General features: G+C 50.8%; 2 protein-coding genes across 3 annotated transcripts in view; one reads left to right on the top strand and one right to left on the bottom strand.

Annotated features, from left to right (window-relative positions):
* Positions 1–16104, top strand: part of LOC135809593 (uncharacterized) — a 33939-nt gene extending 17835 nt beyond the window's left edge. For both annotated transcript variants that reach the window (XM_065322976.1, XM_065322977.1), the window contains 6 exons: positions 2735–2857; positions 4073–4198; positions 9044–9574; positions 9795–11603; positions 12097–12243; positions 13467–16104. In XM_065322976.1, the coding sequence (XP_065179048.1) occupies positions 2735–2857; positions 4073–4198; positions 9044–9574; positions 9795–11603; positions 12097–12243; positions 13467–14872 (4142 nt within the window). In that variant the 3' untranslated portion in view covers positions 14873–16104. The remainder of the gene's footprint in view (positions 1–2734; positions 2858–4072; positions 4199–9043; positions 9575–9794; positions 11604–12096; positions 12244–13466) is intronic.
* On the bottom strand, positions 16072–22047 carry LOC135809595 (monocyte to macrophage differentiation factor 2-like). Its single transcript, XM_065322978.1, has 6 exons — positions 21817–22047; positions 20525–20682; positions 19486–19563; positions 18517–18621; positions 18043–18112; positions 16072–16912 (listed from the first exon to the last, which is right to left on the bottom strand). Exons 1-6 carry the CDS (start codon positions 21904–21906, stop codon positions 16724–16726), a joined length of 690 nt encoding a protein of 229 aa, XP_065179050.1. The 5' UTR covers positions 21907–22047; the 3' UTR covers positions 16072–16723.
* Positions 22048–22650: the final 603 nt, after the last annotated feature.

Genomic DNA, 22650 nt, shown 5'->3' on the forward strand with positions numbered 1-22650 from the left:
GCTGGCGTCCGGGTAAATCCTCCCCATGCATGGCCGCCAGCCTAGGCTCCTTTTCGACGTCCTGGGCGACATCAACCAACACCTCCGCGAGCAGATCACGGATATTGTCGTGCCGCGCACCAGGATAGCCGCCGGTCGGGCATACAAACATGTGATCCCGCACGGCAGGGTGACCACACACACAGGTTGTCGCGGTGTCCCTGAGATCCAGGTCATAACGGATACAGAGGGCGTCTCTGAAGTCATTGCAATTCAGCACGGTGCCGTACCGGGACATCGGGTCCGCCGTCAGCCATGACGATATGCCGGGCTCACCCGCAATCTCGATCAACAACTGCTGCGGGGGCGATAGCTCACGAGAAACGGCAGCAGCCAGATCCGATGCTTGGCGGTCCCGCTCCCGCCGCATGGCAACAGCACGAGTCCGTGCGAGGGCAAGGGCAGCGAGGATGGGATGGTCATCCCCAGGCCGAGGATCTCGAGATGCTCCAATATTCCGAGGCTCAGTGCGAGAGCGATGGAGTAGATCCCGCATGGGCTCAGTCGCACGCAGGGCACGCTGGTGCTCATGCTCTGCAACAACCGAGGCAATTGGCAACCCAATTCCACCACGTCGACAGGGCAGAGACAGCAAACGCCGCAGCGGGGAGTCGTCCGAGAAGTGATGGCCGGTGACAGCAGGTAACAACTTGTCGGTCACACTGCTGTCAATGGGTGCCAACACCTCCGGACCGCACTCCATGGCCCGTGATATGAATTTCCACCTTGGCACCAGGGATCTTACGGCAACGGCGTAGCTGGCATGAGGCTGGGTAGCGGCGTACTCTCCACAGCGATTCATCTGGGCTGTGAGTCCCTGAACCCGTTGATCCAGAAACTCACGACAGAACTCGACTGTGCCAAAGGCACCACCCAGGCAACGAGCGCCGTCCGTCCGAATAGAGACGCCGGTATCCCGGAAAAGATCCCGGGCCTCCACCTCGACTTCCGGCTTCACAACGAGCACCGTCTTCGTGGGGTTGGGCAAGTACCCATACACCGGACCCAGGTTGCTGATACTCCGCCAGTACTTGCGTAGAGCACGAAGACGTCCCAGTGCGGAATCGTCATCAGCATACCATAACTGCTCAGCATCTGGGACAAGCTCCTGCAGTCGATGGATAAGCGGTATGATGGCTAGTGCATACATGGCCATGGCAATTGGGTCGCCTTGGCATGTACCCTCACGAGATTGAACTTCACCACCACCCGTCACGAAGAGCTGGATCGGTTCTCGGTAGGTGTTTCCCACGATCAGTGACATAGCGGGACAAGTACGCTGAACGATTAACGCTGTTGAAGGCATTGCTACTACTACTACTACTACTACTACTACTACTACTACTACTACTACTACCACTACTACTACTACTACTACTACTACTACTACTACTACTACTACTACTACTACTACTACTACTACTACTACTACTACTACTACTACTACTACTACTACTACTACTACTGTAGAAGACAAGTTCACGTGTTTTGGGGGAGACCAGTCCGATCTGAAGACCCTATCACCTGTATTGAGTCTACATATGATGTGACCTGTACAGGGGCGGATCCAGGGGAGGGGGTTGGGGGTTCCGGGGTCCGCGGACCCCTTAATCTTCGCAAACCTTCTACTGAAAACGATATGCATGTCAATGTACATGTATCGTCTATTCACTTTTGGCTAAACTGGACCACCTGTAGAGATCTCTGGATCCGCCCCTGGGCGGATTGCACTCACAAGCGTAATGCAGTTGTTGCGAAATCCCGTAGTCCTGTAGCGTCCAATGTCTGATGTCATATTACTGTGGTCTAAGTGTACGTGTGAGTATGGTGTGATGTGTGAGTATGGTGTGATGTGTGACGCTTATGGTGCATGTGTGGGATGCATGCAAGAGTACGCGTTGTCAGAGTGTGAGAATCTGCTTCCGTCTGTGTGAGAGTGACTGTCAAGTGAATGTTGTGCATGCGCAGTGCTAGTTTGGTCTGGGAGCGAGAGTGATGAGTAATTCGCCCGTGGTCTCGTTGTCTTGGTATCGGTCATGTGTTCTATATGTATTGGTCCCTGGTTGGTCGTCTCGATTTGTCGTCGCTTCATCACTGCTTGTTCTTTGTTACTTCTTCATGTCTTTTTCCTTGGTCTTTTCGTTTCACCTTTGTTCGCCTTTTCTCCTCCTGTGCCCTTTCCTTTTGTATGAGAAGTCAGATACTCTACCAAATCGTTTGCATTGCTGTGTGGCAGGGGCCAGGGGGAGAAGGCAGGGGCCAGGGGGAGAAGGCAGGGGCCAGGGGGAGAAGGCAGGGGCCAGGGGGAGAAGGCAGGGGCCAGGGGGAGAAGGCAGGGGCCAGGGGGAGAAGGCAGGGGCCAGGGGGAGAAGGCAGGGGCCAGGGGGAGAAGGCAGGGGCCAGGGGTAGAAAGCATTTCCATTTCACAGTCACAGTGTTCTGCCGGATAGAGTCCCAGCAATTTCTTTGGTTATACATGTATTCTTTTCAATCAGCTGCAATCACAGAAGCTTTATTCACGTAGCTATGCAAAAGACGTTGCTTCAATAACCACTGATAACGTCTGGCGCTAGCCAGGGTCCATACAGCTCTAATAAAGGGCAATTAATAGAAGGCTGTAGTTCACGTGAGACAGTGCTGATCCGATGCAGTCTTCTGAACCTTCCATTTCCTGTGTTTGTTGTCTGTAATGCAGATATTGATGAGTGTAGCAGTGCAACTCAACCCTGTAGCCAGAACTGCATCAACAGCAATGGATCATTCGTGTGCCAGTGTACGACTGGATATCAGCTCTCACCAGACAAGCATACATGTGAAGGCAAGTCACACACGAGTTCTTGTGCCTGTCTACTGCCACCTGTGTTTAGAGCTCCATGTACATATCTGCAGACCTGTGTTTAGAGCTCCATGTACATATCTGCAGACCTGTGTTTAGAGCTCCATGTACATATCTGCAGACCTGTGTTTAGAGCTCCATGTACATATCTGCAGACCTGTGTTTAGAGCTCCATGTACATATCTGCAGACCTGTGTTTAGAGCTCCATGTACATATCTGCTGACCTGTGTTTAGAGCTCCATGTACATATCTGCAGACCTGTGTTTAGAGCTCCATGTACATATCTGCAGACCTGTGTTTAGAGCTCCATGTACATATCTGCAGACCTGTGTTTAGAGCTCCATGTACATATCTGCAGACCTGTGTTTAGAGCTCCATGTACATATCTGCAGACCTGTGTTTAGAGCTCCATGTACATATCTGCAGACCTGTGTTTAGAGCTCCATGTACATATCTGCAGACCTGTGATTAGAGCTCCATGTACATATCTGCAGACCTGTGTTGATGCTGTACATGTGCCATCATTGGGCAGATGAATAGTTGCTTAGTGCTCAACTGCCGCGTGACTTGGCTGGTTTGTGTGAACTCACAGCCAGTTTGCAGAACCATGCAGAGATGTGCACAAACCACCCTATACACTACCCCTATAGCCCGGCCTCAGTATACCACTGAACTGGCACTGAACTCTAAAGCATCCACATTGAAAGCTGCCTCTTGACTTACTTCAGTGCAGATGCCAAGCATAGCATTGGGTACATGCCGCTCTCCTTGCATTCCAATGCCGCTCCATGCACTGATGACGTAGCACCTAGAAATATCACTGTCCTCGGGGGGGGGGGGGTGCTGTTGCATCACCGGCCATATGTGCAGCGATGCCCGTAAGCAAGGGTGTATTTCACCAGTTAAAACATACTCGTATCCTGGACATACTGTGTGCTTCAGCCACGTGGTCAGAAATACCACGCAACCAGGACCAGCCGAGGCAGACCAAACAGGGAGGCCGAGCCATCCGCTCAATGTTCCCTTCCAGCCTTTCTTTCCTTTGTAAATCACTTATTTTTCACCAACCACCTCACCATAACTGCCCTCTAGCCGACCTCGACACGAAATCTTAATCTGTACATCTGTACAGGGCCGAATGTTGCTGCTTACCCCTTTGTTTAAATTTCTTATTCTTCAATGTCCTTGTACTGCAGACATCAATGAATGCCTGGTTATTACGTCGTGCCCCGGTGACACAGTCTGTTACAACAACGTGGGTTCCTTCAGCTGCCAGTGTCGCACAGGTTACACATTCAACAGCACCAGTGTAGCATGCCAAGGTATGTCAGCATTTTTATTTTTATTATTAACACAGCCCTACTGGCAGCATACAACTCATGACCAAACTCCAAACACAGGGCAAGGCATTTAAAAATCAATATCATAAGGAGTGCCTTTTGATTCATTCTAATCCACAGGTGATACTCCAGGCGCTTGGGGCTATTGGGATTTCCCTTGGGAATGGAGACATATCTTTTAAGAATCTTTGCTTTTAATCCACAGCTGGAATGCTCGCAGGTCATCTAGAATTTGAAGCTAGTGTTATTTTCCACTGTGGGACGCTGCAGGGTTATGTTACCTGTGGAATGAGGCTAGCCTTGTGCTTGCAACCCTCATGTAAATTTAGTGTACATGTACCACCGGTTACCAAAATCATCTTGTAATAGAATCCCACTGTCAAGAATAAAGAGCAATGCTCATGGCAGGGCAGTGAGGACTACTGCCGCCGGTGCTAGCTGCTTCCGTTCGTCTCCAGACTGTGTTATGGGGTAACTGGATGTGTTGGTCTGCATGCTCCGTTGTGCTGGTGGTCTTCACTTAATAGCACCCCTACAGGTACGGGAAACTTGACTGTGACACGTTTTTTGTCAGCTGTTCACGGTTCACGGTTTGAGTGATTGGTCAAGCACCTGTGGCCCGCTATAAGGAGGGGGGGGGGTTGTAGTGTATGTACCAGACATGTATTCATCTAATTGCAAGTACTATTGATCCACCCTAAAACCACAACCGCTTAGGCATGAACTCTCTATAGCAATTCATTGTACTGCCACCCAACACCCAACGCATCCCGCACCCGGGATACAACTCCTATATCCTCTAGCACAATCATACCTCAACGCTTCTTATTGCTTTGCAACCGTAGAATAAACTTGTATGTAAACTCTACGTGTGAACCCACAGTCTCTTGGTTAGAGACACAACAACTGGCGACGAAGATGGCCGTTGCAATTGGAGCCATGGAACCATTTTCGGTTGGAACGACGGATTGGTCTACGTACTATGACCGCGTCGAGCAGTACTTCGCTGCCAACAATGTGGCCGAAGACAGGCAAGTAGCCACCTTCCTGACCCTGATTGGTGGCTTGACCTACAAACTGTTGGCTGACCTGGTCAGCCCGGACAAACCGAAGGACAAGATGCTGAAGGAGCTGTCCGACGCGCTGGCTGCGCATTGTGCTCCGAAGCCCTTGGTGATTGCGGAACGATACCGTTTCCACAAGCGAGATCAACGCCAAGGAGAGTCAGTAAATGCCTACCTCGCGGAGCTCCGACGGTTGGCACGATTCTGTGAGTTTGGCGATGTCCTGGATACCACGCTGCGGGATCGGTTCGTGTGTGGTATCAGGAGTCAAGCTCTCTGCAAAGTTCTGTTGGCAGAGAAGGACCTCACTCTGAAGACCGCCATCGAGAAAGCCAACAGCCTGGAGGTAGCTACTCGCGATGCACCCGAGCTCGCGGGCAGTGCCACTGCTGCTGGTGTACACGTTCTGGGCACATCGCAACATCGTCGTGCTGGCAGACCATCGTTCGGAGGTGCGAAGTCCGCGAACTCAGGTCAATCCCGTACGAGCTATTCAGCATGCTTCCGCTGTGGCTCGACGGCACACGGCGCAAGTGAATGTCCCTTCAAGGCATATGAATGCCGCCACTGCAGGAAGACTGGGCACCTCCGCAAGGTTTGCAAGAAGCGCCTCGCGGAAAGATCGACAGATTCAGCGAAACGCTCAAGTGGTAGCAGCGCCTGCCACAGCTTAGCTGTCGATGTCGCGGACGACGACGAGTTCAATTCACTTTCTCTTGTAGCCGCAGACGTCCTTCAAGCGCCAGCAGTCGCCACGGATGAAACGACACCCACGACCGTGCGGAAGGCACTTTGGATTGATGCTATCGTCAATGGCCAGTCGGTCCGCATGCAGGTTGACACTGGAGCTGCGGTGTCAATCATTCCGAGTGCGATTTATCGAAAGTCGCTGTCTGCCTCGCCTCTCACCGCGAGCAAGCTGAAGTTGCGTACGTACACCGGCGAGCCCGTGCATCCTCGCGGAACGTTCGTAACACGCGTGGAATACTACCATCAATCCGCGGAGCTACCACTGCATGTGGTGGACACGCAGGGGACAGCGCTCTGTGGCCGGGACCTGCTTGCCCACATCGCTCTCGACTGGCAGCGCTTGTTCCAGGTCGAGATGGCTGACGTCCCCTCCGCAACCGTGTCCCCTGGCCAGCAGCACGGCTTGCGCAAGACTGATGGCAAGGTCAAGGCTATCAACGAAGCCCCAGCACCGCAGAACGTGTCCCAGCTACGGAGCTTCTTGGGCATGGTGTGTTACTACCAGCGCTTCCTCAAAGACTGCTCCACGACCCTGCATCCACTCAACAACCTGCTCCGGAAGGGTCAGTCCTGGCGCTGGACAGCTGAATGCGCGGCTGCATTCAAGGCTATCAAGGCAGCCATCGCCTCGGATCAGGTCCTCATGCACTTTGATGCCGATCTGCCCGTGCAGTTGGCAACCGACGCATCGCCATATGGCCTGGGGGCGGTGCTCTCGCACATCATGCCGGATGGTACGGAAAGGCCGATTGCCTTCGTGTCACGGTCCCTGACAGACACCGAGAAGCGGTACGCCCAGATCGATAAGGAGGCGCTCTCTATTGTCTGGGGCGTCCGCAAATTCCACACTTACCTGTTTGGCCGACCGTTCGTCCTGCTGACGGACCATGAGCCGCTGACAGCCATCTTCAGTCCTAGCAAGGGATTGCCAGCCATGACGACGGCCCGCCTACAGCGGTATGCTATCTTCCTAGCAAGCATGAATTATGAGATCAAGTACCGCAAATCAGCCGATCATGCAAACGCTGACGGCCTGTCACGCCTACCGTTGCCACACTCACCACAGGATGAGAGCCTAGACTGGGCAGACGTGTTCAACATGGCCCAGATCGACCCGCTTCCAGTCACGGCAGCTGAAATTGCGCGTCACACAAACCGTGACCCAGTTCTCGCCAAGGTCCTAACCAGTGTCAGCACCGGACGGGCCCTGTCAACAACCGACGATGACATGCAACCGTTTGTACGACGCAAAGATGAGCTGGGCCTACACCAAGGGTGTGTCATGTGGGGAATCCGTGTCGTCATTCCTTCCCCACTGCGCCACCGAGTACTGGAGGAGCTGCACAGTGGCCATCCTGGGCTGGTTCGGATGAAAGCACTAGCCCGCAGCTTTGTATGGTGGCCAGGCATCGACACAGACATCGAGCAGACCGGCAAGGCCTGCCTTGGCTGTCAGGCGCACCAGGCGGCGCCACCGAAGTCACCGCTACATCCCTGGGAGTGGCCGTCCAAGCCATGGCAGCGTCTCCACATTGATTTTGCCGGGCCGTTCCAAGGGCACATGTGGCTGATTGTGGTGGACGCCCACAGTAAGTGGCCAGAAGTGCTCCCAATGAGCAGCACCACTGCCCCGGCTACCATACGCCGTCTCCGAGAAGTGTTTGCTCAACATGGCCTGCCGGACCAGATCGTGAGTGACAACGGCCCGCAGTTTACTGCCGATGAGTTCCGCCGTTTCACAGAAGCCAACGGCATAACGCACACGTTCTCAGCACCGTACCACCCAGCGACTAACGGGTTGGCTGAACGATTTGTGCGTACAATGAAGCAGGCACTCAGGTCCCATTCTGCCACAGCACCGCTTGAGTTCTTGCCTCGCTTCCTGTTGGCCTATCGCACCACACCCCATGCTACAACGAATGCCACACCAGCATCCCTGCTAATGCACCGGGAGCTACGCACTCGGCTGTCGCTGGTTCAACCCAGTGTCCAGGCATCTGTTGCTAAGAAACAGACAGCTCAGCGTAGTGCAAGATCAGCGAACCGTGAGCGCACGTTTGCTGTGGATGACACCGTCATGGTACGTGACTACCGCACCAACGCACCACACCCGTGGATTCAGGGCACAGTGCAAGCGGTACACGGCTTCCGCCACTATACAGTGGAAGTTGGCCCAGACCAGCAATGGAGGCGCCATGTTGAACAGCTCCGGTCAGCCGACTCCGCTCCGCAATCATCCGTACCGATGAACACAGCGCTTTTGCCGTCCGTGGCAGAACCGGATCACAGTTTGTGCTTTCCGACTGCTCATTCGCCAGCTAGTGTTCCGACACCACCCAGTGTCCAAGCCGCTGCTACTCCAACACCTCCGCCTGCGCAAATACCAGTAGCTGCAACTACGGCAACGCAGCAGGTCCAGTCGCCGCTGGCACAAGATACGACTGAACCCCGCCGTAACCCGCCGAGAGCCCGAGTCCTGCCGGCTCGCCTGAGAGACTGAATTGCTTCTTGCTCACACAATTGCTGTCCCGTGCTCTCAGCTCATCCGCTTTTTCTTCTTGTGCATTAAATGTTATGCCGTATAGGAATACCTCGTAGCTCAACATGTACCATAACATTTAGGGGAGGAATGTAGTGTATGTACCAGACATGTATTCATCTAATTGCAAGTACTATTGATCCACCCTAAAACCACAACCGCTTAGGCATGAACTCTCTATAGCAATTCATTGTACTGCCACCCAACACCCAACGCATCCCGCACCCGGGATACAACTCCTATATCCTCTAGCACAATCATACCTTAACGCTTCTTATTGCTTTGCAACCGTAGAATAAACTTGTATGTAAACTCTACGTGTGAACCCACAGTCTCTTGGTTAGAGACACAACAGGGGTATATTGGCATACCTGCTTAATATCATTAGTCTGGCTTCTGTAGGTCAGATACGAGCAGACCTGAGTCGTTTCCGTCCTTGAATCCTACTTTATTGTTGTTTATTGTTTATTACAGCAATTTCCTGCGGTGAGCCAAATCGTCCTCAGAATGGCTCCTTCCTTGGCAGTGCATTCACTTACGGTGCAAAAGTAGTGTATGGATGCGATGCTGGGTATCGCTTGCTGGGGTCACTGTCAACTCAGTGCACTTCAGATGGTAACTGGTCCCTACCAGCTCCCGCCTGCCACGTGGTCTCATGTCCAGCAGTGCCAATGCTCGGCCCACACTCCCAGTTTGGCGCCGGACAGCCTGTCGCCGTGACGTACTCTAGTGTAGCGCAGGTGCTGTGCGATGAGGGATACTCCACCCAGGGCCATGCTAGTGTGCGCTGCTTGGCCAGTGGTGCGTGGACAAGCCCACCAACATGCAGTGTTATGCATTGTCCAGTGCTCACACTGGCAAACACAACACTCTCCAGTCAGAGCACGGCATTCTCCAGTACGGTGAACATCACGTGCCTGCCAGGATTTCGACGAGTGAGTGGAAATCACTTGCTGAACTGCTTGGCAAATGGCAGCTGGAGTGGCGAATCGCTGCAATGTCAAAGTAAGATACACGCATATTACATACCGAGTCAGCGAAACACACTTCCTGGCACGCTGTACGAATGTCTCTACTAGTCTTTGTGCTCCGCCCGTTTAGCACAGCACAGAACAGCACAGTGTAGCGTAGCCAGTGGCTGGCAATGGCGCAGTAAGGGTTTTCTATCTTCATCAGTATTTAAAAAAAATGATCTCTTTTCTCTGTGCTGTTTATATACCTGCAGACTGCAGCTGTGACAGTGCCGGTAGCCACCTTGACAGAGACTGCCATCCAAACACAGGCCAGTGCCGATGCAAGGCTCTTGCAGTGGGACTACAGTGCGACAGCTGTGCACCCGGAGCGTACTTCTTGACCAGCGCGGGATGCCGGCCGTGCAATTGCAGCGGACGTTCATCTGTGTGCCGAGCAGCAGAGCCTGTGGATGCAGCTTCTGGGCCGCAACCGAACTGTACATGCCCTGATGGTTATAGTGGGTTACAGTGTGAGCACTGCGCTAGCGGGTACACGACAAGCAGCAGCGAGGGAGGACAACACGAGTGCAAGCCGTGCCAGTGCAACACACACTCGGCTCTCTGTGACGCTGTGACCGGCACGTGTATCAACTGTGCCCATGACACTGCGGGGCCGAACTGTGAGAGCTGTTCGAACGGATTCTTTGGTGATGCTCGCACACTGCATGGCTGCACGGCATGCCAGTGTAACGAGAGTGGAAGCAGTGACAAGATCTGTGACCCGGTCAGCGGTGAGTGCCAATGTATGCTCAATGTCACCGGTACCAGCTGTAACCAGTGTGCACCGTTGTTCTACAATTTCCCCTCGTGCACACCGTGTGATTGCAATGTGGAGGGAAGCACCAGTGCTGTGTGCAATACTCTCAGTGGCCAGTGTCCATGTGCGCCGAGCGTTGACGGCCGAAAGTGTGACCAATGCAAGCCAGGGCATTATGGACGTCCGCCGTGCGCTGCCTGCCGTTGCAATTCAAAAGGCACCGTTGCCGGTAGCAACTGTCACCGTGACACCGGAGATTGTACATGCATTGGCAACGTGATTGGCCCGCAGTGCGATACATGCAAGGCTGGTTACTACGGACTGGAGATGGGTAGTGGTGGGTGTCTTCCCTGCAGCTGCCATGCTTTGGGCAGTGCCAGTACTACATGCACCCCTGCACTGGGCTACTGCTCCTGCAAACCCGGAGTAGTAGGGAGGCTCTGCGACCGCTGCGGAGAGTACCGCTTCGGTTTCCCCACGTGTGGACTGTGTGGTTGCGACGGTGCAGGTGCTGTGCTGGGAGTGAACTGTGCTCCGACCACGGGACAATGTTTGTGTAAGTCAGGCGTGACCGGCAGGACATGTGATGGCTGCTTAGATGATCATTTCGGCTCTCCACCGTCATGCCAACCGTGCGACTGTGATGAGCGTGGAGCTGTGCCCGGAAGCGCCTGTGACAAGGACACGGGACTTTGCCGCTGCCTGTCATCGTCCAATGGTACTCGCTGCGAGCAGTGTGCCAGTGGCTACTACAGACTTAACAGCACTCTTCCCTGTGAGCGTTGCGACTGTGATTCTTACGGAACCAATGCGGGTACGGTGTGCGAGAGCAACACAGGGAAATGCCAGTGTGTGTCCTCTGCTATGGGCGCTGACTGCAGCGTCTGCTCAGCCGGCTTCCATCGGCTCAATGCCAGCATACCCTGTGCACCGTGCAACTGTAGTGCCGCAGGAACTCTGGCCACCGGCGCGTGCCACGCAACCTCGGGACAGTGCCAGTGCCAGAGCGGTGTGACGGGCCACCAGTGTCACCGATGTGTTGATTTCCACTACGGATTCGGACGAGGCGGTGACAGCAGCAACTGCACTCTGTGTCCGTGCTATCTGCCCGGAACTGCGGCATGCCTGGATCGCACAACTGACTACGAGTGCCTATGCAAACCTGAGTCTAGAGGAGCAGCGTGCCAAGAGTGTCGACGTGGCTACTACGTGGCTGATTCTCTATTTGACACGTGCTACAACACAACGGGAACATACTGCCATGGTAAGAAATCAAGAGAACAGATGGGCTCACAGCTTGCGTCATGGCCTACGCCAAGTGTCATGCACTCATGTCCCGTGGCCAGTTACTGTACATGCAGTATGTGTCGCCTCCCCTATTGATGTAGTGTGAGAGATCTTTGACATTTAACTTATAGATCTGTGTGCACAGGGTGTGTGTGTGTGTGTGTGTGCGTGCGTGTGTGTGTGTGTGTGTGTGTGTGTGTGTGTGTGTGTGTGTGTGTGTGTGTGTGTGTGTGTGTACAGGGTGTGTGTGGGTGTGTGTGTGTGTGTGTGTGTGTGTGTGTGTGTGTGTGTGCGCGTGCATACATGTGTGGGCGCTATGGGATAACACACAGGCCACCGGAGTCAGCAGCCTTGCTACCAGCTACACAACAGCTTGACGATTTGATTCACGGTATTAACGTGTACAAGTATTACGCGAATGGTGGGTGGGCGTGCAATGTAGATCTGTTTTCTGCGTTTCACTCCCACAGCCTGCTGTTGCAAGCGTATTAACACCGTGGACAATGCGGACGTATGCGACGAGTTTGGTGCGTGCTCGTGCAAAGAGGGAGCGACTGGCAGCAAGTGTGAGGCTTGCCTAGAAGGCTACAATCTGAACCCACAAACTGGATGTGAACGTAAGTAAGACCGTAGGGAATATGAGTTTAGTGTTGAGTGCTAACTGCATGCTCTGGGTGGGGTCCAGCTCATCAAAAGCAATGCGACTCAAGGCATAGAGAGGGTACCGGTTGCAGAATAACAACTTAGAGTTGATCTTTGCATAGAGGTTGTGCGATTACACCATCAGTTGAGATGCTTTGGCAAGGCCGTGGCACAGCGTCGCGCAGGCTCGAGCAAAACCAAGGACACCGCTGACTCAAGCTGTATACACAGCGCCCACATGCGGTCATGCTGTATTCGCAGCGCCCATAAGTAGTTCTGCTGACTCACCAGTCACCACCATGACCGTGACCATTCGCATAACATCCGTTATTTAATGTGACATTGGTTTAATACCAGTAAAAAAAGATGATACCACGAACATACCCAATCATCCGAAATATTCCAGCATGGGTTGCGACACGGCTCTTGGTCATTGAATCATGCAGTGAAGAGAAGCAGCTGTCTGGAGTGGAGGGTGCAGTGATTATCAATATCGTCAACGGTGTAGTGTCTTCCCCGTGGTGCTGATGGTGTGCGCAAGCTTATTGATCTGCTAGTGTGATGTGCTGCAGGTGGTGGTGCTCATGTTCCTACTGAAGTACCGTAAAAGTCCGTAAATAAGACGTATTTACTTTCGAATTTAGTGACCACACTCGTACTAACTTTCGGGCGGGTATTGACTTTCGGACCTGACTTGTGTGTAGCGGAGAAGTCATTTTCATGTCGATGGGCATGCTACGTGCTGCATGTGCGCACCGTACCGGTACTTATTTCGGCAGTATGTTTATCGGGCTTGACTTGACTTCAACAGACAGAGCCAAAAGAATGAAGGGGATATTTCTTTCGGGCAGGTACTGATTTACGGACTTTTACTGTAGGTTCCCAGTAAAACGGCAGTTGCCTGTTGGGACTCCTCCAGTAAAACGGCAGTTGCCTGTTGGGACTTCCCCCTAGTAAAATAATGAAAACTACTCCTACAGTACTACTGCTACTACATCCACAATTCGAAAACCATCCCTGAAACATGCTAGCAGAAGTTGAAAGGCCTTATTTTTCGAAAGAATTATTGCAGCTACTGCATCCTGAAAATGATGTACTGTTGTAGTGGAGTCAATTTCCTTTCCTAAAGGAACGTTAGTCGAGCTACAACCAATCCTCTAATCTCTGCCACGCAATTCTTTCTATGTCTTTTCTGCAGCCATTGTAATCGAGCAACAAACAACGCCGACAGAGACACCGTATTACATACCCATAGTCATAGCACTTGTGCTGCTCCTGGTTCTGGCTATAGTGATCATTTTCTTGCGAGATCGGAAGAACAGACGCAGAAAGGCCATGATAGTCTCGCCGGATGATGACCTGCACAGCGAAACCTCGTCCGTGGATTTGAGCATGCGAGAGCAGCTCATCGCCCGGGAGAGCAGCGGCACAGCCACACGCCGCCAGACAATGGAACTGTTTCAGATTCACACTCGGGAGGCGTCAATGCTTGGCGTCGACAATGGCGGTGCACCAGGTGGTTCCCCTGCTGCAGTGCCAGCGCGACCTGACACGCCGCCACCGAAACCCAAGAGTATGATTGACACGTTCAGATCGCCACCTTCTGCCACCAGCTCGTCTGCAAGTGTTCACTCACTCTCCGGCGGCAGACGTCCTGGCGTGGTTCACGCTAAGAGCAACACTCCGCAGCAAGTATCCAACAATGCTGCGACTCGGCCTGACAGTTCAAGTGCTCTGTTCAGCCGGCGGACCACGCGATCTCATCTAGATGATCAGAACGTCGTGAACAACACCAGCACAATGCATGATTGGACGGAAAGGTCAATAACAGAACACACTCCAGCCATCGAGTCCCGCGCCGATGGGGTGCCGCAAGCCGTGGAGATGCCTTCGACCACCCCCGACCGAAACCACGCTCAAAATACTGACCCCACAAAGGAAGACATGGTTATAGGCGGAGATGCAGAAGAGCAGTATAGCAACGCGGATGTCACCTCAGGTCAATGCATCCAACAGAGCAGTGCAGATGAAACAGACACGGGTCGAATAACCGCAGAGAAGACAGGTCTCGTTGATGAAGCAATAGTTATACCTACGGAGACACCCATGCCCACCAATGGCTCACCTGGAAAGTTCACTAGTGACCAAACATCACTCTTTGGTGATGTGCATCATCCAACTAGCCCTGTTGTGGATGCAAGGACAGCACAACAGCAGAGTAGCCCTCAGCCAGGCGATGTTCTGCCGTATAGCCCTCAGCCAGGTGACACTCTGCCATATAGCCCTCAGCCAGGTGATGTTTTGCCATACAACCCTCAGCCAGGCGATGATCTTCAGTATAGCCCTCAGCCAGGCGATGCTCTTCTGACCATGCCGCTGCCAGGTGGTGTAGATGACATGTTAGATGCTGCATCACCCCGTCAGGAGGTCCACAGCCCGCATGCTGCAAGTGCTGCTGAAGCAGCTGCAGAGTTTCCGGACGTGCCGAGGCGGAAAAAGAGCTCATTGCCCCCTATCCATCCGGACAGGCTGTCGAAAAAGCGCCGAAGACCGCGAGCGTCCCGGGGTCAGCAGAGCAGTGAGATGGAGACGCCTCTACTGTAGGGGACCTCTGGAAACTGACGTTGCACTCTATATAACTGTTACTTGTGGTTCATTAAAGGTACGTCGCCGGTACACACCTCACCTGAAGTTTGGAGTGACTTTCCTGGTCATATCTGCCCGAGTATGTGTGCTGTACATACCCCCATATGCAGGACACACGGCTGCATGACTTTTCTGGCAAGTGCCATAAGAATGTGAGCCGTGCGGAGTACGATATGCGTCCGGAGTTTTCGTTTGCCGCCCACAGCCACAGCTAGCATTCGGACTGCATTAGCTAAGCTTGGGATCGGCGCCGACGAGAAGGCTTCAACGGTGCTCAACTGCCCAAGCCCTTGTGGCTCGGAGTATCTTGGACATGCAAATATGCAGTGCACATTCCACTGCTTCAGATCACCATTATGGCCAAGTGCTCTAAAGAGGTGGGCTGGCGATGCTTGAACAGAACACCATGCATGAACACAATCTCTGGCTGAACACTCAAAGCCATACCAAGTGTGTCATGCTTCCCGACTAACTTCATGATCGGGAGGTGTTACTTGTTGTAGGATGCAGGGAGACGTCACAGGCGCGAGTGACGATGCCAATGTGGGTTTCGCTCCCGTGCTGCCCGGTCCAGTCACCCTGAGAGGCAGAGCTGATGTATGCACGCTATAATAATACATCCCTGATCTGGCTGACCATCCCGCAGGTCACGGCGGCGGCCATGATTGTGAGAACTTGTGACAGCATGTGGCAGAGAACACGAATCACATCACATAAAACTTTTAAAAGAACTCTGTGGTCGAAGCACACATCGTTGAGACCCCATACAGTAGAGTCGCGCGCCCAAGAACGTTGTTTCCAAGGGGTTAGCCTGGGACGTTCTTATTTTTCAGCAATCTGGCTGCGTTCTTATAGCACGTTCTTAGGAACAATCCATACTGGATCATTATGTACCCCACAAGCTGCCAGAAAACCAACACCGCAGTTCTCAGCTTTAGGCTGTGGCGTTCTTGGGCTCCACGTTCTTCAGCGCGCGACTCTACTGTACTCTCATGCAATGTCCCTTGATGCTAGAACACTCTGTTGGACACCTTGTTGATGACGGATAACTTATGGTCAACTGCTAGTTTCTAATAGCCCTTTTCACAACTCACATAATTTATGTATAGGTCTATACGGCTTGCCAACTATCAGGCCTTCATTCCACATGACCGTACTTCCATGAAAGTATTTATTTCACGACGTACCAATCTCTCTTGACTGTCTGTGCCAATAAATAAAGGCTAGGGATAAATTAAAGAATTGTTAGTATAAAAATAGACCACTGGGCTGCCACTATAATAATAATAATAATAATTCAACATGCAATCATTAACCAGCAGCTTGGTTAACAAAGCAGTGCTAGAGTACTCGAAAACTTGACTAAATTCCTAAACGTTTAAATAAAGTCCGCTCGACAAATTTGTACTTGGAAGTAGAATAGGAAAATGAATACTAGATCTGGACCCCTAAGAACATCCAGGAAATAAATTATCATCAAGTCGAAAGCCTCAAGTTTTGTGAAGTGTTGTGAAGTGTTATTGGTGCACAAGGCGGTAACTGCATTGCTAGCAAGCAGCCTCACCGTTGGTGGCACCAGAATTCCGACCAAAAACTATGCTAGAGTGTTGTTCGCATGGTGCATGCCAAGATTTATATGGACCTGTACGAGAGTGACGTTCGCAAGGCAGCAGAGTTTACTAGAAGTACCAAGCTTGACCTCGGACATAAGCATTCGGACTGCAAAACAGGAGCCGGTTGGAATGAACTCCAAAAGTGCAGGTCAGCCATCTTGAAATCTGCTGGCGGACATATCTCACCGAACTGGGCCTAGGCGAACATTGCAATGGGCACCAAGTATGTGTAGGCAGCCCAGCAGTGCCATAAGCAACCCACCGACACGCACACATGCCAGAGAGCGTGCGAACAGGGAACATGGCCATCAAGTTTGAACAACGGCACGCCAATGATAATTATCGCGATTCCACCATAAACAATATGCTCGATTCCAGGCACCATCTGAAAAGAAGAGAAACAAGTTGGTAAGGTAGAATGAGCGGATGAGAGCAAAGGAGAGGCTAGAGTACATCGTTGTCACCATGCAACATCCACACACAAGCCAAAGATTCAAGTATTTTAGTTTCACTGGTCAGACCAAACCCTGCAGAACTAGTAGTTACCATACAGCTGAAATGCGCAATATATCCTTGACGAACAGATTATAGACCGATCGGTCTTACAATGGGGCGTGTAGAGAGCTTTGCAAAACAATAGCTCTTAGAAATATTTTTTTCTATAAAAGCTGCGAAGGGTGGTGGTGGCGGCGTTCCTACGGATGCGGAAAACTCGGCCTCTATGTAGAGAAACCGGTCTCACGCGAACCGTGAAAAAAAAAGCTGCGAAATTGAGGTGAAAATTCTCACGAAAAAATGTTCCGTAGATGCTGACGAAAACACAATGCTGCCAATAAGGCCGTCATCACACTACGTTCTCTGACTCCCGTTCACGTCTACGGTAAAAAATCCGAAACGGGTGGTCGTGTCATCAAGCAGGCACAGTTCTTTACCCGTACACGCGGTCACGTTTTTGGAGAAATTTGAAGATTCACGCGCAAGTACGAGGTCGCGTGGAAAAAGACTGGGGGAGATACGCACGTTCATCCAAAACAGTTGTACCCCCCCCCCCCCCCCTCTCTCTCTCCCTACCACGTCTACGTTTCCCGTTTCCTCTGCTCCCGCTTTCACTCCGTACATGGATCATCATGACAACCGACCAAAAACTCCTTACGTGGACGTAGACGCAGCGCTTTGTACCGTGGTGTGATGACAGCCTAAGGATTTCCTGCAGGCGATTAATTCATTTCGCGTGCCAAGCCAGTTTCGCATTCAGAAAGAGAGCGAAAGGTCACACAACGTTTCATGCTTTCAGAAAGTTTTCCAGAACCTCTCTAGTGTATAGCAGGGCTAACCCAGGTAACTCGCAGGCTGGCATATCCAGCTAAAACCTTACAGTCATCATCATTAGTCACCACCTAACAGCACAGTTGATTTACGCCGAAAAATGCAAGCAGTCTGGAAACTCCTGAGCAACTGCCTGCCTTCGGGGAACACAAAAAGGCTCCAGGGAGCTGCAATATAATCACAACTTACCGCAGTGTAGAGGGGCCAGAACGGCAGCACTCCGTACGTTGTATATATTGTTGTCTCTAATACCTTAGACCTGTGCAATGCACCATTTCATACAGAAAGAGGAAAACACGCAAACAATAGTTCAAACTCCCAATCAATTGTACAATAGTCGCAGTACATACAGGAAAATATTGAGTGCGCTACACGACCGTGATATCCTGTGGACAAGTTTAAAAAACGACAAGGTCGGACATTCTGCCAATGAACAATTTTTCCGGAGTATGAGCCGCACTTTAGACACCCCAAAAAGGCCGGTACGGCTTATTCTACGTTGGTCAAATTGACCGTGATAAACTGGGTAGGTGTCTGTATTTCGTGACAAAAAAAACTGAGTGTAGCTTCTACTCCAGTGCGGCTTAGACCGGTACTCTGGAAAATACGGTACTTCTAGGAAGTTATAGGATGCATTGAACTGTGGACTGTCTGTGTACTTACCAGTTTAGCAGATAGATGGAATAGACAGCACCGAGGATGCCCAGTGCCCATACTAGCCACCACATGTGCATACCTGCCAGACCATGCAAATGTGGTATGGTCAACCTATACACAGACAAATACAAACACATAGCATATCATTAGGGGTGAAACGGTTACACTTTTCAACTATCGGTTAAACTACCCTTGTATCGATTCGATTATCAATTATGATATCGATTACTGCGCCCTAGACCTTCCTATACTACACACAACTTGACACAACGCACCATCAAGGTTTCCAACATGGTAAGATATGAGTCATAAGCTCCAGCGAAAATGCAATTCAAATTCCTCATGCATATTGTTCTTTTCTGGTGATAGAAGTAAAAAGGGATACCACAAGTAACTTGCTAATGGCTTCACTCCAATCAAGCGTGCCGTTCCCCGCCGCCGTAGCTCCGATCGACTCGATCCCACTGAAAATTTTGATGTATTTTATACGAGAGGGGGCTTTATTATTCCGATTCCCTCGGACACGGGCTGGGCTCTATTCAAAGGGGGGCTTGTATTCGAGCGCGTACGGTATTGGGGAAAACATGGTAATCGTTTCAGCCCTACATATTATACATGCTGACGGTACAAGTCGTGGCTTCATACCGGTATACAATACAGACATTGTACAATAGCGCGAATTATGACCCATTTGTGGCCAAAAGCTGACGGTTAGGATATCATGTTTTTATTAACGGACTGTAGAGGCGGTCAATTCTTCTTCCTGGAAATCTGTGGAAAGGTGTAATGCAAGCACAAGATTCCATGGCTTCTGCTGTGCCATCGTTATCATCACTTCTGGGGCGATACGCATATAAAGTCGAAGGTGTGTCTGTGCACGCACCCGTGCATGCGCGTGCGTGCAGGTATGTGTGTATGCTTGATACCTGGAGGCAGATGAATGTGCTGCTAGCCTGTGTTAGGTGACACACTTACCAGGGTGTGTATCCTGCTGCAATGATGAAATAGATAACAAGGCGATCGTACAAATGCCAGCGGATCATCCTTGGTGTACTGCACAAGACACGGAGAACACGTTGAGAAAACAGAGACCATTAGCAAACCGTCGGGCGCGACGATTGGGACAAACTGGGAACGAGGCCAGCATGCGTGAAACTCGAATCGTTCCGTGAGCACGGTTGGAGCAGCCCCAACGGGTGATCACGAAACGATTACGATTCCGGTTGCATCACGCATCACCCGAATCATGCGCCTGAATGGTTCAACGCACGGCTTCGTGCCGTGCATGCTTTGACGATTGGAAATCGGAGCTGTCCAATCGTCCGACCGTAAGCATGGCGGTTTGCTAATGGTCTCTAACAAGGAAGATACAATACTGTTTCGGTTCCGGACCCTTAAAACGACACTTCACAGCATGGATTTTAAATTTTTGATAAACGCAATGAGTACAAAGCTACCCATAGACAGGGGTGCTTTGCCTTCGAAAAGTCTGATTTATATGCTTTGCCCTCTAGCTGTCTTCCGTATACCGGTATGAATGCGGGAAATTGGCCTATTTAACATATCTGATATCTCCCACATACAAGATTTTCCCTCATGTCAACGGATGAAAATAATGTCATCAAATACATCTACATTATCTAAGTACGGTAGCGATCACTAAACTCATCTACTTCATCCACTACAGAACACACTGACTTCCTTTTCGCGGAACTTGAAAACAATCAACCGTGGTGCTGTAGTCGGAGCCCAAGATCCTTCCTTACTTCCAGCATTGGCCAACACTGTGTGCTTTGACGACATTAACAGTAAAGTGGGACGACAAGGAACGCCACGACCAAAGGCAAGAGCATGGCTAGTAAAATCCAACCTCGTGGATATACCAGCTGTGTTGGCTGCACAACCATAGCCCTGCAAGCAATAGGTCTGTGCAGTGAACGCAACTCCAGTATTCTTCACGTGGCTGGATTTCACTTGCCTTCACAGTACGTTGAATTCGCTGCATGGCACTTACCCCCATTCAAACAGGCTGACAATGTGAAACTGCATAGAGATGAGGAACATCAGGATGTAGGAGAGGCCGTGCAGAAAGAACACGGTCAGCGCATACGTGGAGTTGTATACTTGTGACAGGACGTACAGCCACAGCGGCACGGCTATCGTAACTGATATCTACGAGCACGACAACACCACAGCAATAGGCAGCAAAGAAACAGCATCACAGCTGATCAGTGTACCGGCAACTACCAACTACAGTGCTGCGCAATGAAATCCGACGGTCCCGCTAACCTCCAGGCTCCTACTGCAAGACATGTTATTATAAGGAGTCGCAAATTCAACGATTGTCCAAAATCCACAGGTTAACGAGAAGATACGTTAACGATCTTACAGTCTCAGGCATATCCGCACATAACACATACATGTACATGTATGAGGCCTTACAGCTACAACAGAACTTACTACATGTATAACGAAGAAATGTCACTCGTTAAAACGTTAGATTTACTTCCTCGTGAGATTTACATGTTTTACAATACACTAGGCTACAGGAGTAACTTGTAGTGGTGCTGGCAACAACTCCATAACTTCAGTCACAAAACACACCTCGAAATGAAGGGTATTACAAGGCGGATTTAACCATGCAAACATATACACACTGAACCGCCATCGACATCAGATGCAATCAATGCCGCAGAATACATGCACAATAGGACTAAACTGGCTAGCTACAGCTACAGCTTGAATGATTGTACCGCGCACGTGAATCTACGTTGTATCGAGAGTGCGCACATCGGGGACCGCGCCGTAGCGTGCGTTATGTCGAGGCTTACGTTATGTAGGATAACGTTGCGTGGAACAAAATCTGTATGGGAGTGATGCTGTTTCGGCGCGGGACTTGATTTGTTTACGTACTAGCGAGGTTTACGTACAACTGTACAAATGAGAGTTGTTATTATATTATCGAGAGCAGACTTGTACTAGTAATTTTCCCGCTTACAACTCCCTCCAACTAATGAATGTACATTGTGTTTATATACAGTGATCATTTATCATTTTCAATCATTCTGTGAGAGTCCACAAAAAGCTACAGTGAATGCTGAAAAGTAGTGGCATACTATATTTATCTTCAAAGCTCGGGTGCGCGTGGCATCCCATTGATTTATACTTTCTTGGCATATTCTCAAAGGCACTGCAGTTTCATATTCACATGAGTATCATTGTACTCGTACGAGGAAGCATGAAGTCCTTTGATATTGTGAGAACCAGGCAACACTCCTCGCAAGCAAACTCAATCAAGTTACTCACCGCCTGCGTAACAATGTTGGCGATGTGCTCACCCTTCGCAGGAACATACCGCTTCGACAAAGGCACAGATGGATTTTTCCAGTAACCCATTGTGCCTGCATGGACCAGGGTGTTCGTGATCGAACTGGAAGGCACTGTTGATCGAGAAATCAGGAGATCTCAACGCCGCCCTTGTAGTCCAACTGATCGGACTACCGGTACTAGTACTTGTGCTTTTTCAACCTAAAAGACGAAAAGTACATGACTTCCACTATTAAAAACAGGTGATAGAACCTGATACTTTTTGCGATACTTCTCAAATTAATTGTCACCAGGGAGTAGTACAAAAATTAATAATGGTATTTGTACTACTCCCTGATTGTCACTCCGATCACATTGTAGATTCTACTCTTGATATTATATTCGTAGACCCGGGTGCTCGAATGAGACACAGGGTACCAAAACAGAAACACCCTGAAATTGTACCTAAACTTGTTCCGATTTCGTTTATTTTTCACAAATACCATCAACATACGGCCTGCTAACGGTATGCCAAATTTCAGCGCTGCCCGGTAAACACTTTTTGAAATACTCGCGACCCACTTTTTGCTGGGTCCTTGATTCGAGGATATGGGTCTCCTGTACGGTGCTGCCAAAGACCTGCTGAATCTGCGGCTCCACTGACCATCTTGCTCTCAAAAATGAAGTAGTAAGTTACTACTCCCTGCCCTCAACTGCCACACCAAGCGTAGACGATGGCAGACCCGTACCCGTGTGCTTGAATCGGAGACGATCTGACGAGTTCGCTGTTTCTGATTCGAGCACCCAATTTTCAAATAAAAAATCCGAAGGAAA

The sequence above is a fragment of the Sycon ciliatum genome, chromosome 2 (genome assembly GCF_964019385.1).
Source record: "Sycon ciliatum chromosome 2, ocSycCili1.1, whole genome shotgun sequence".
NCBI lineage: Eukaryota > Metazoa > Porifera > Calcarea > Leucosolenida > Sycettidae > Sycon > Sycon ciliatum.

What these genes read in the sequence shown, in the direction of transcription:
- LOC135809595 (XM_065322978.1), bottom strand. Translation starts at nt 21,906, where the DNA reads ATGGGTTACTGGAAAAATCCATCTGTGCCTTTGTCGAAGCGGTATGTT. An exon ending in CCAACATTGTTACGCAGGCG is followed by an intron (nt 20,683 to 21,816) that starts GTGAGTAACTTG and finishes TCGTGCTCGTAG; the next exon opens with ATATCAGTTACGATAGCCGT. An exon ending in TCTGGCCCCTCTACACTGCG is followed by an intron (nt 16,913 to 18,042) that starts GTAAGTTGTGAT and finishes TCTTCTTTTCAG; the next exon opens with ATGGTGCCTGGAATCGAGCA.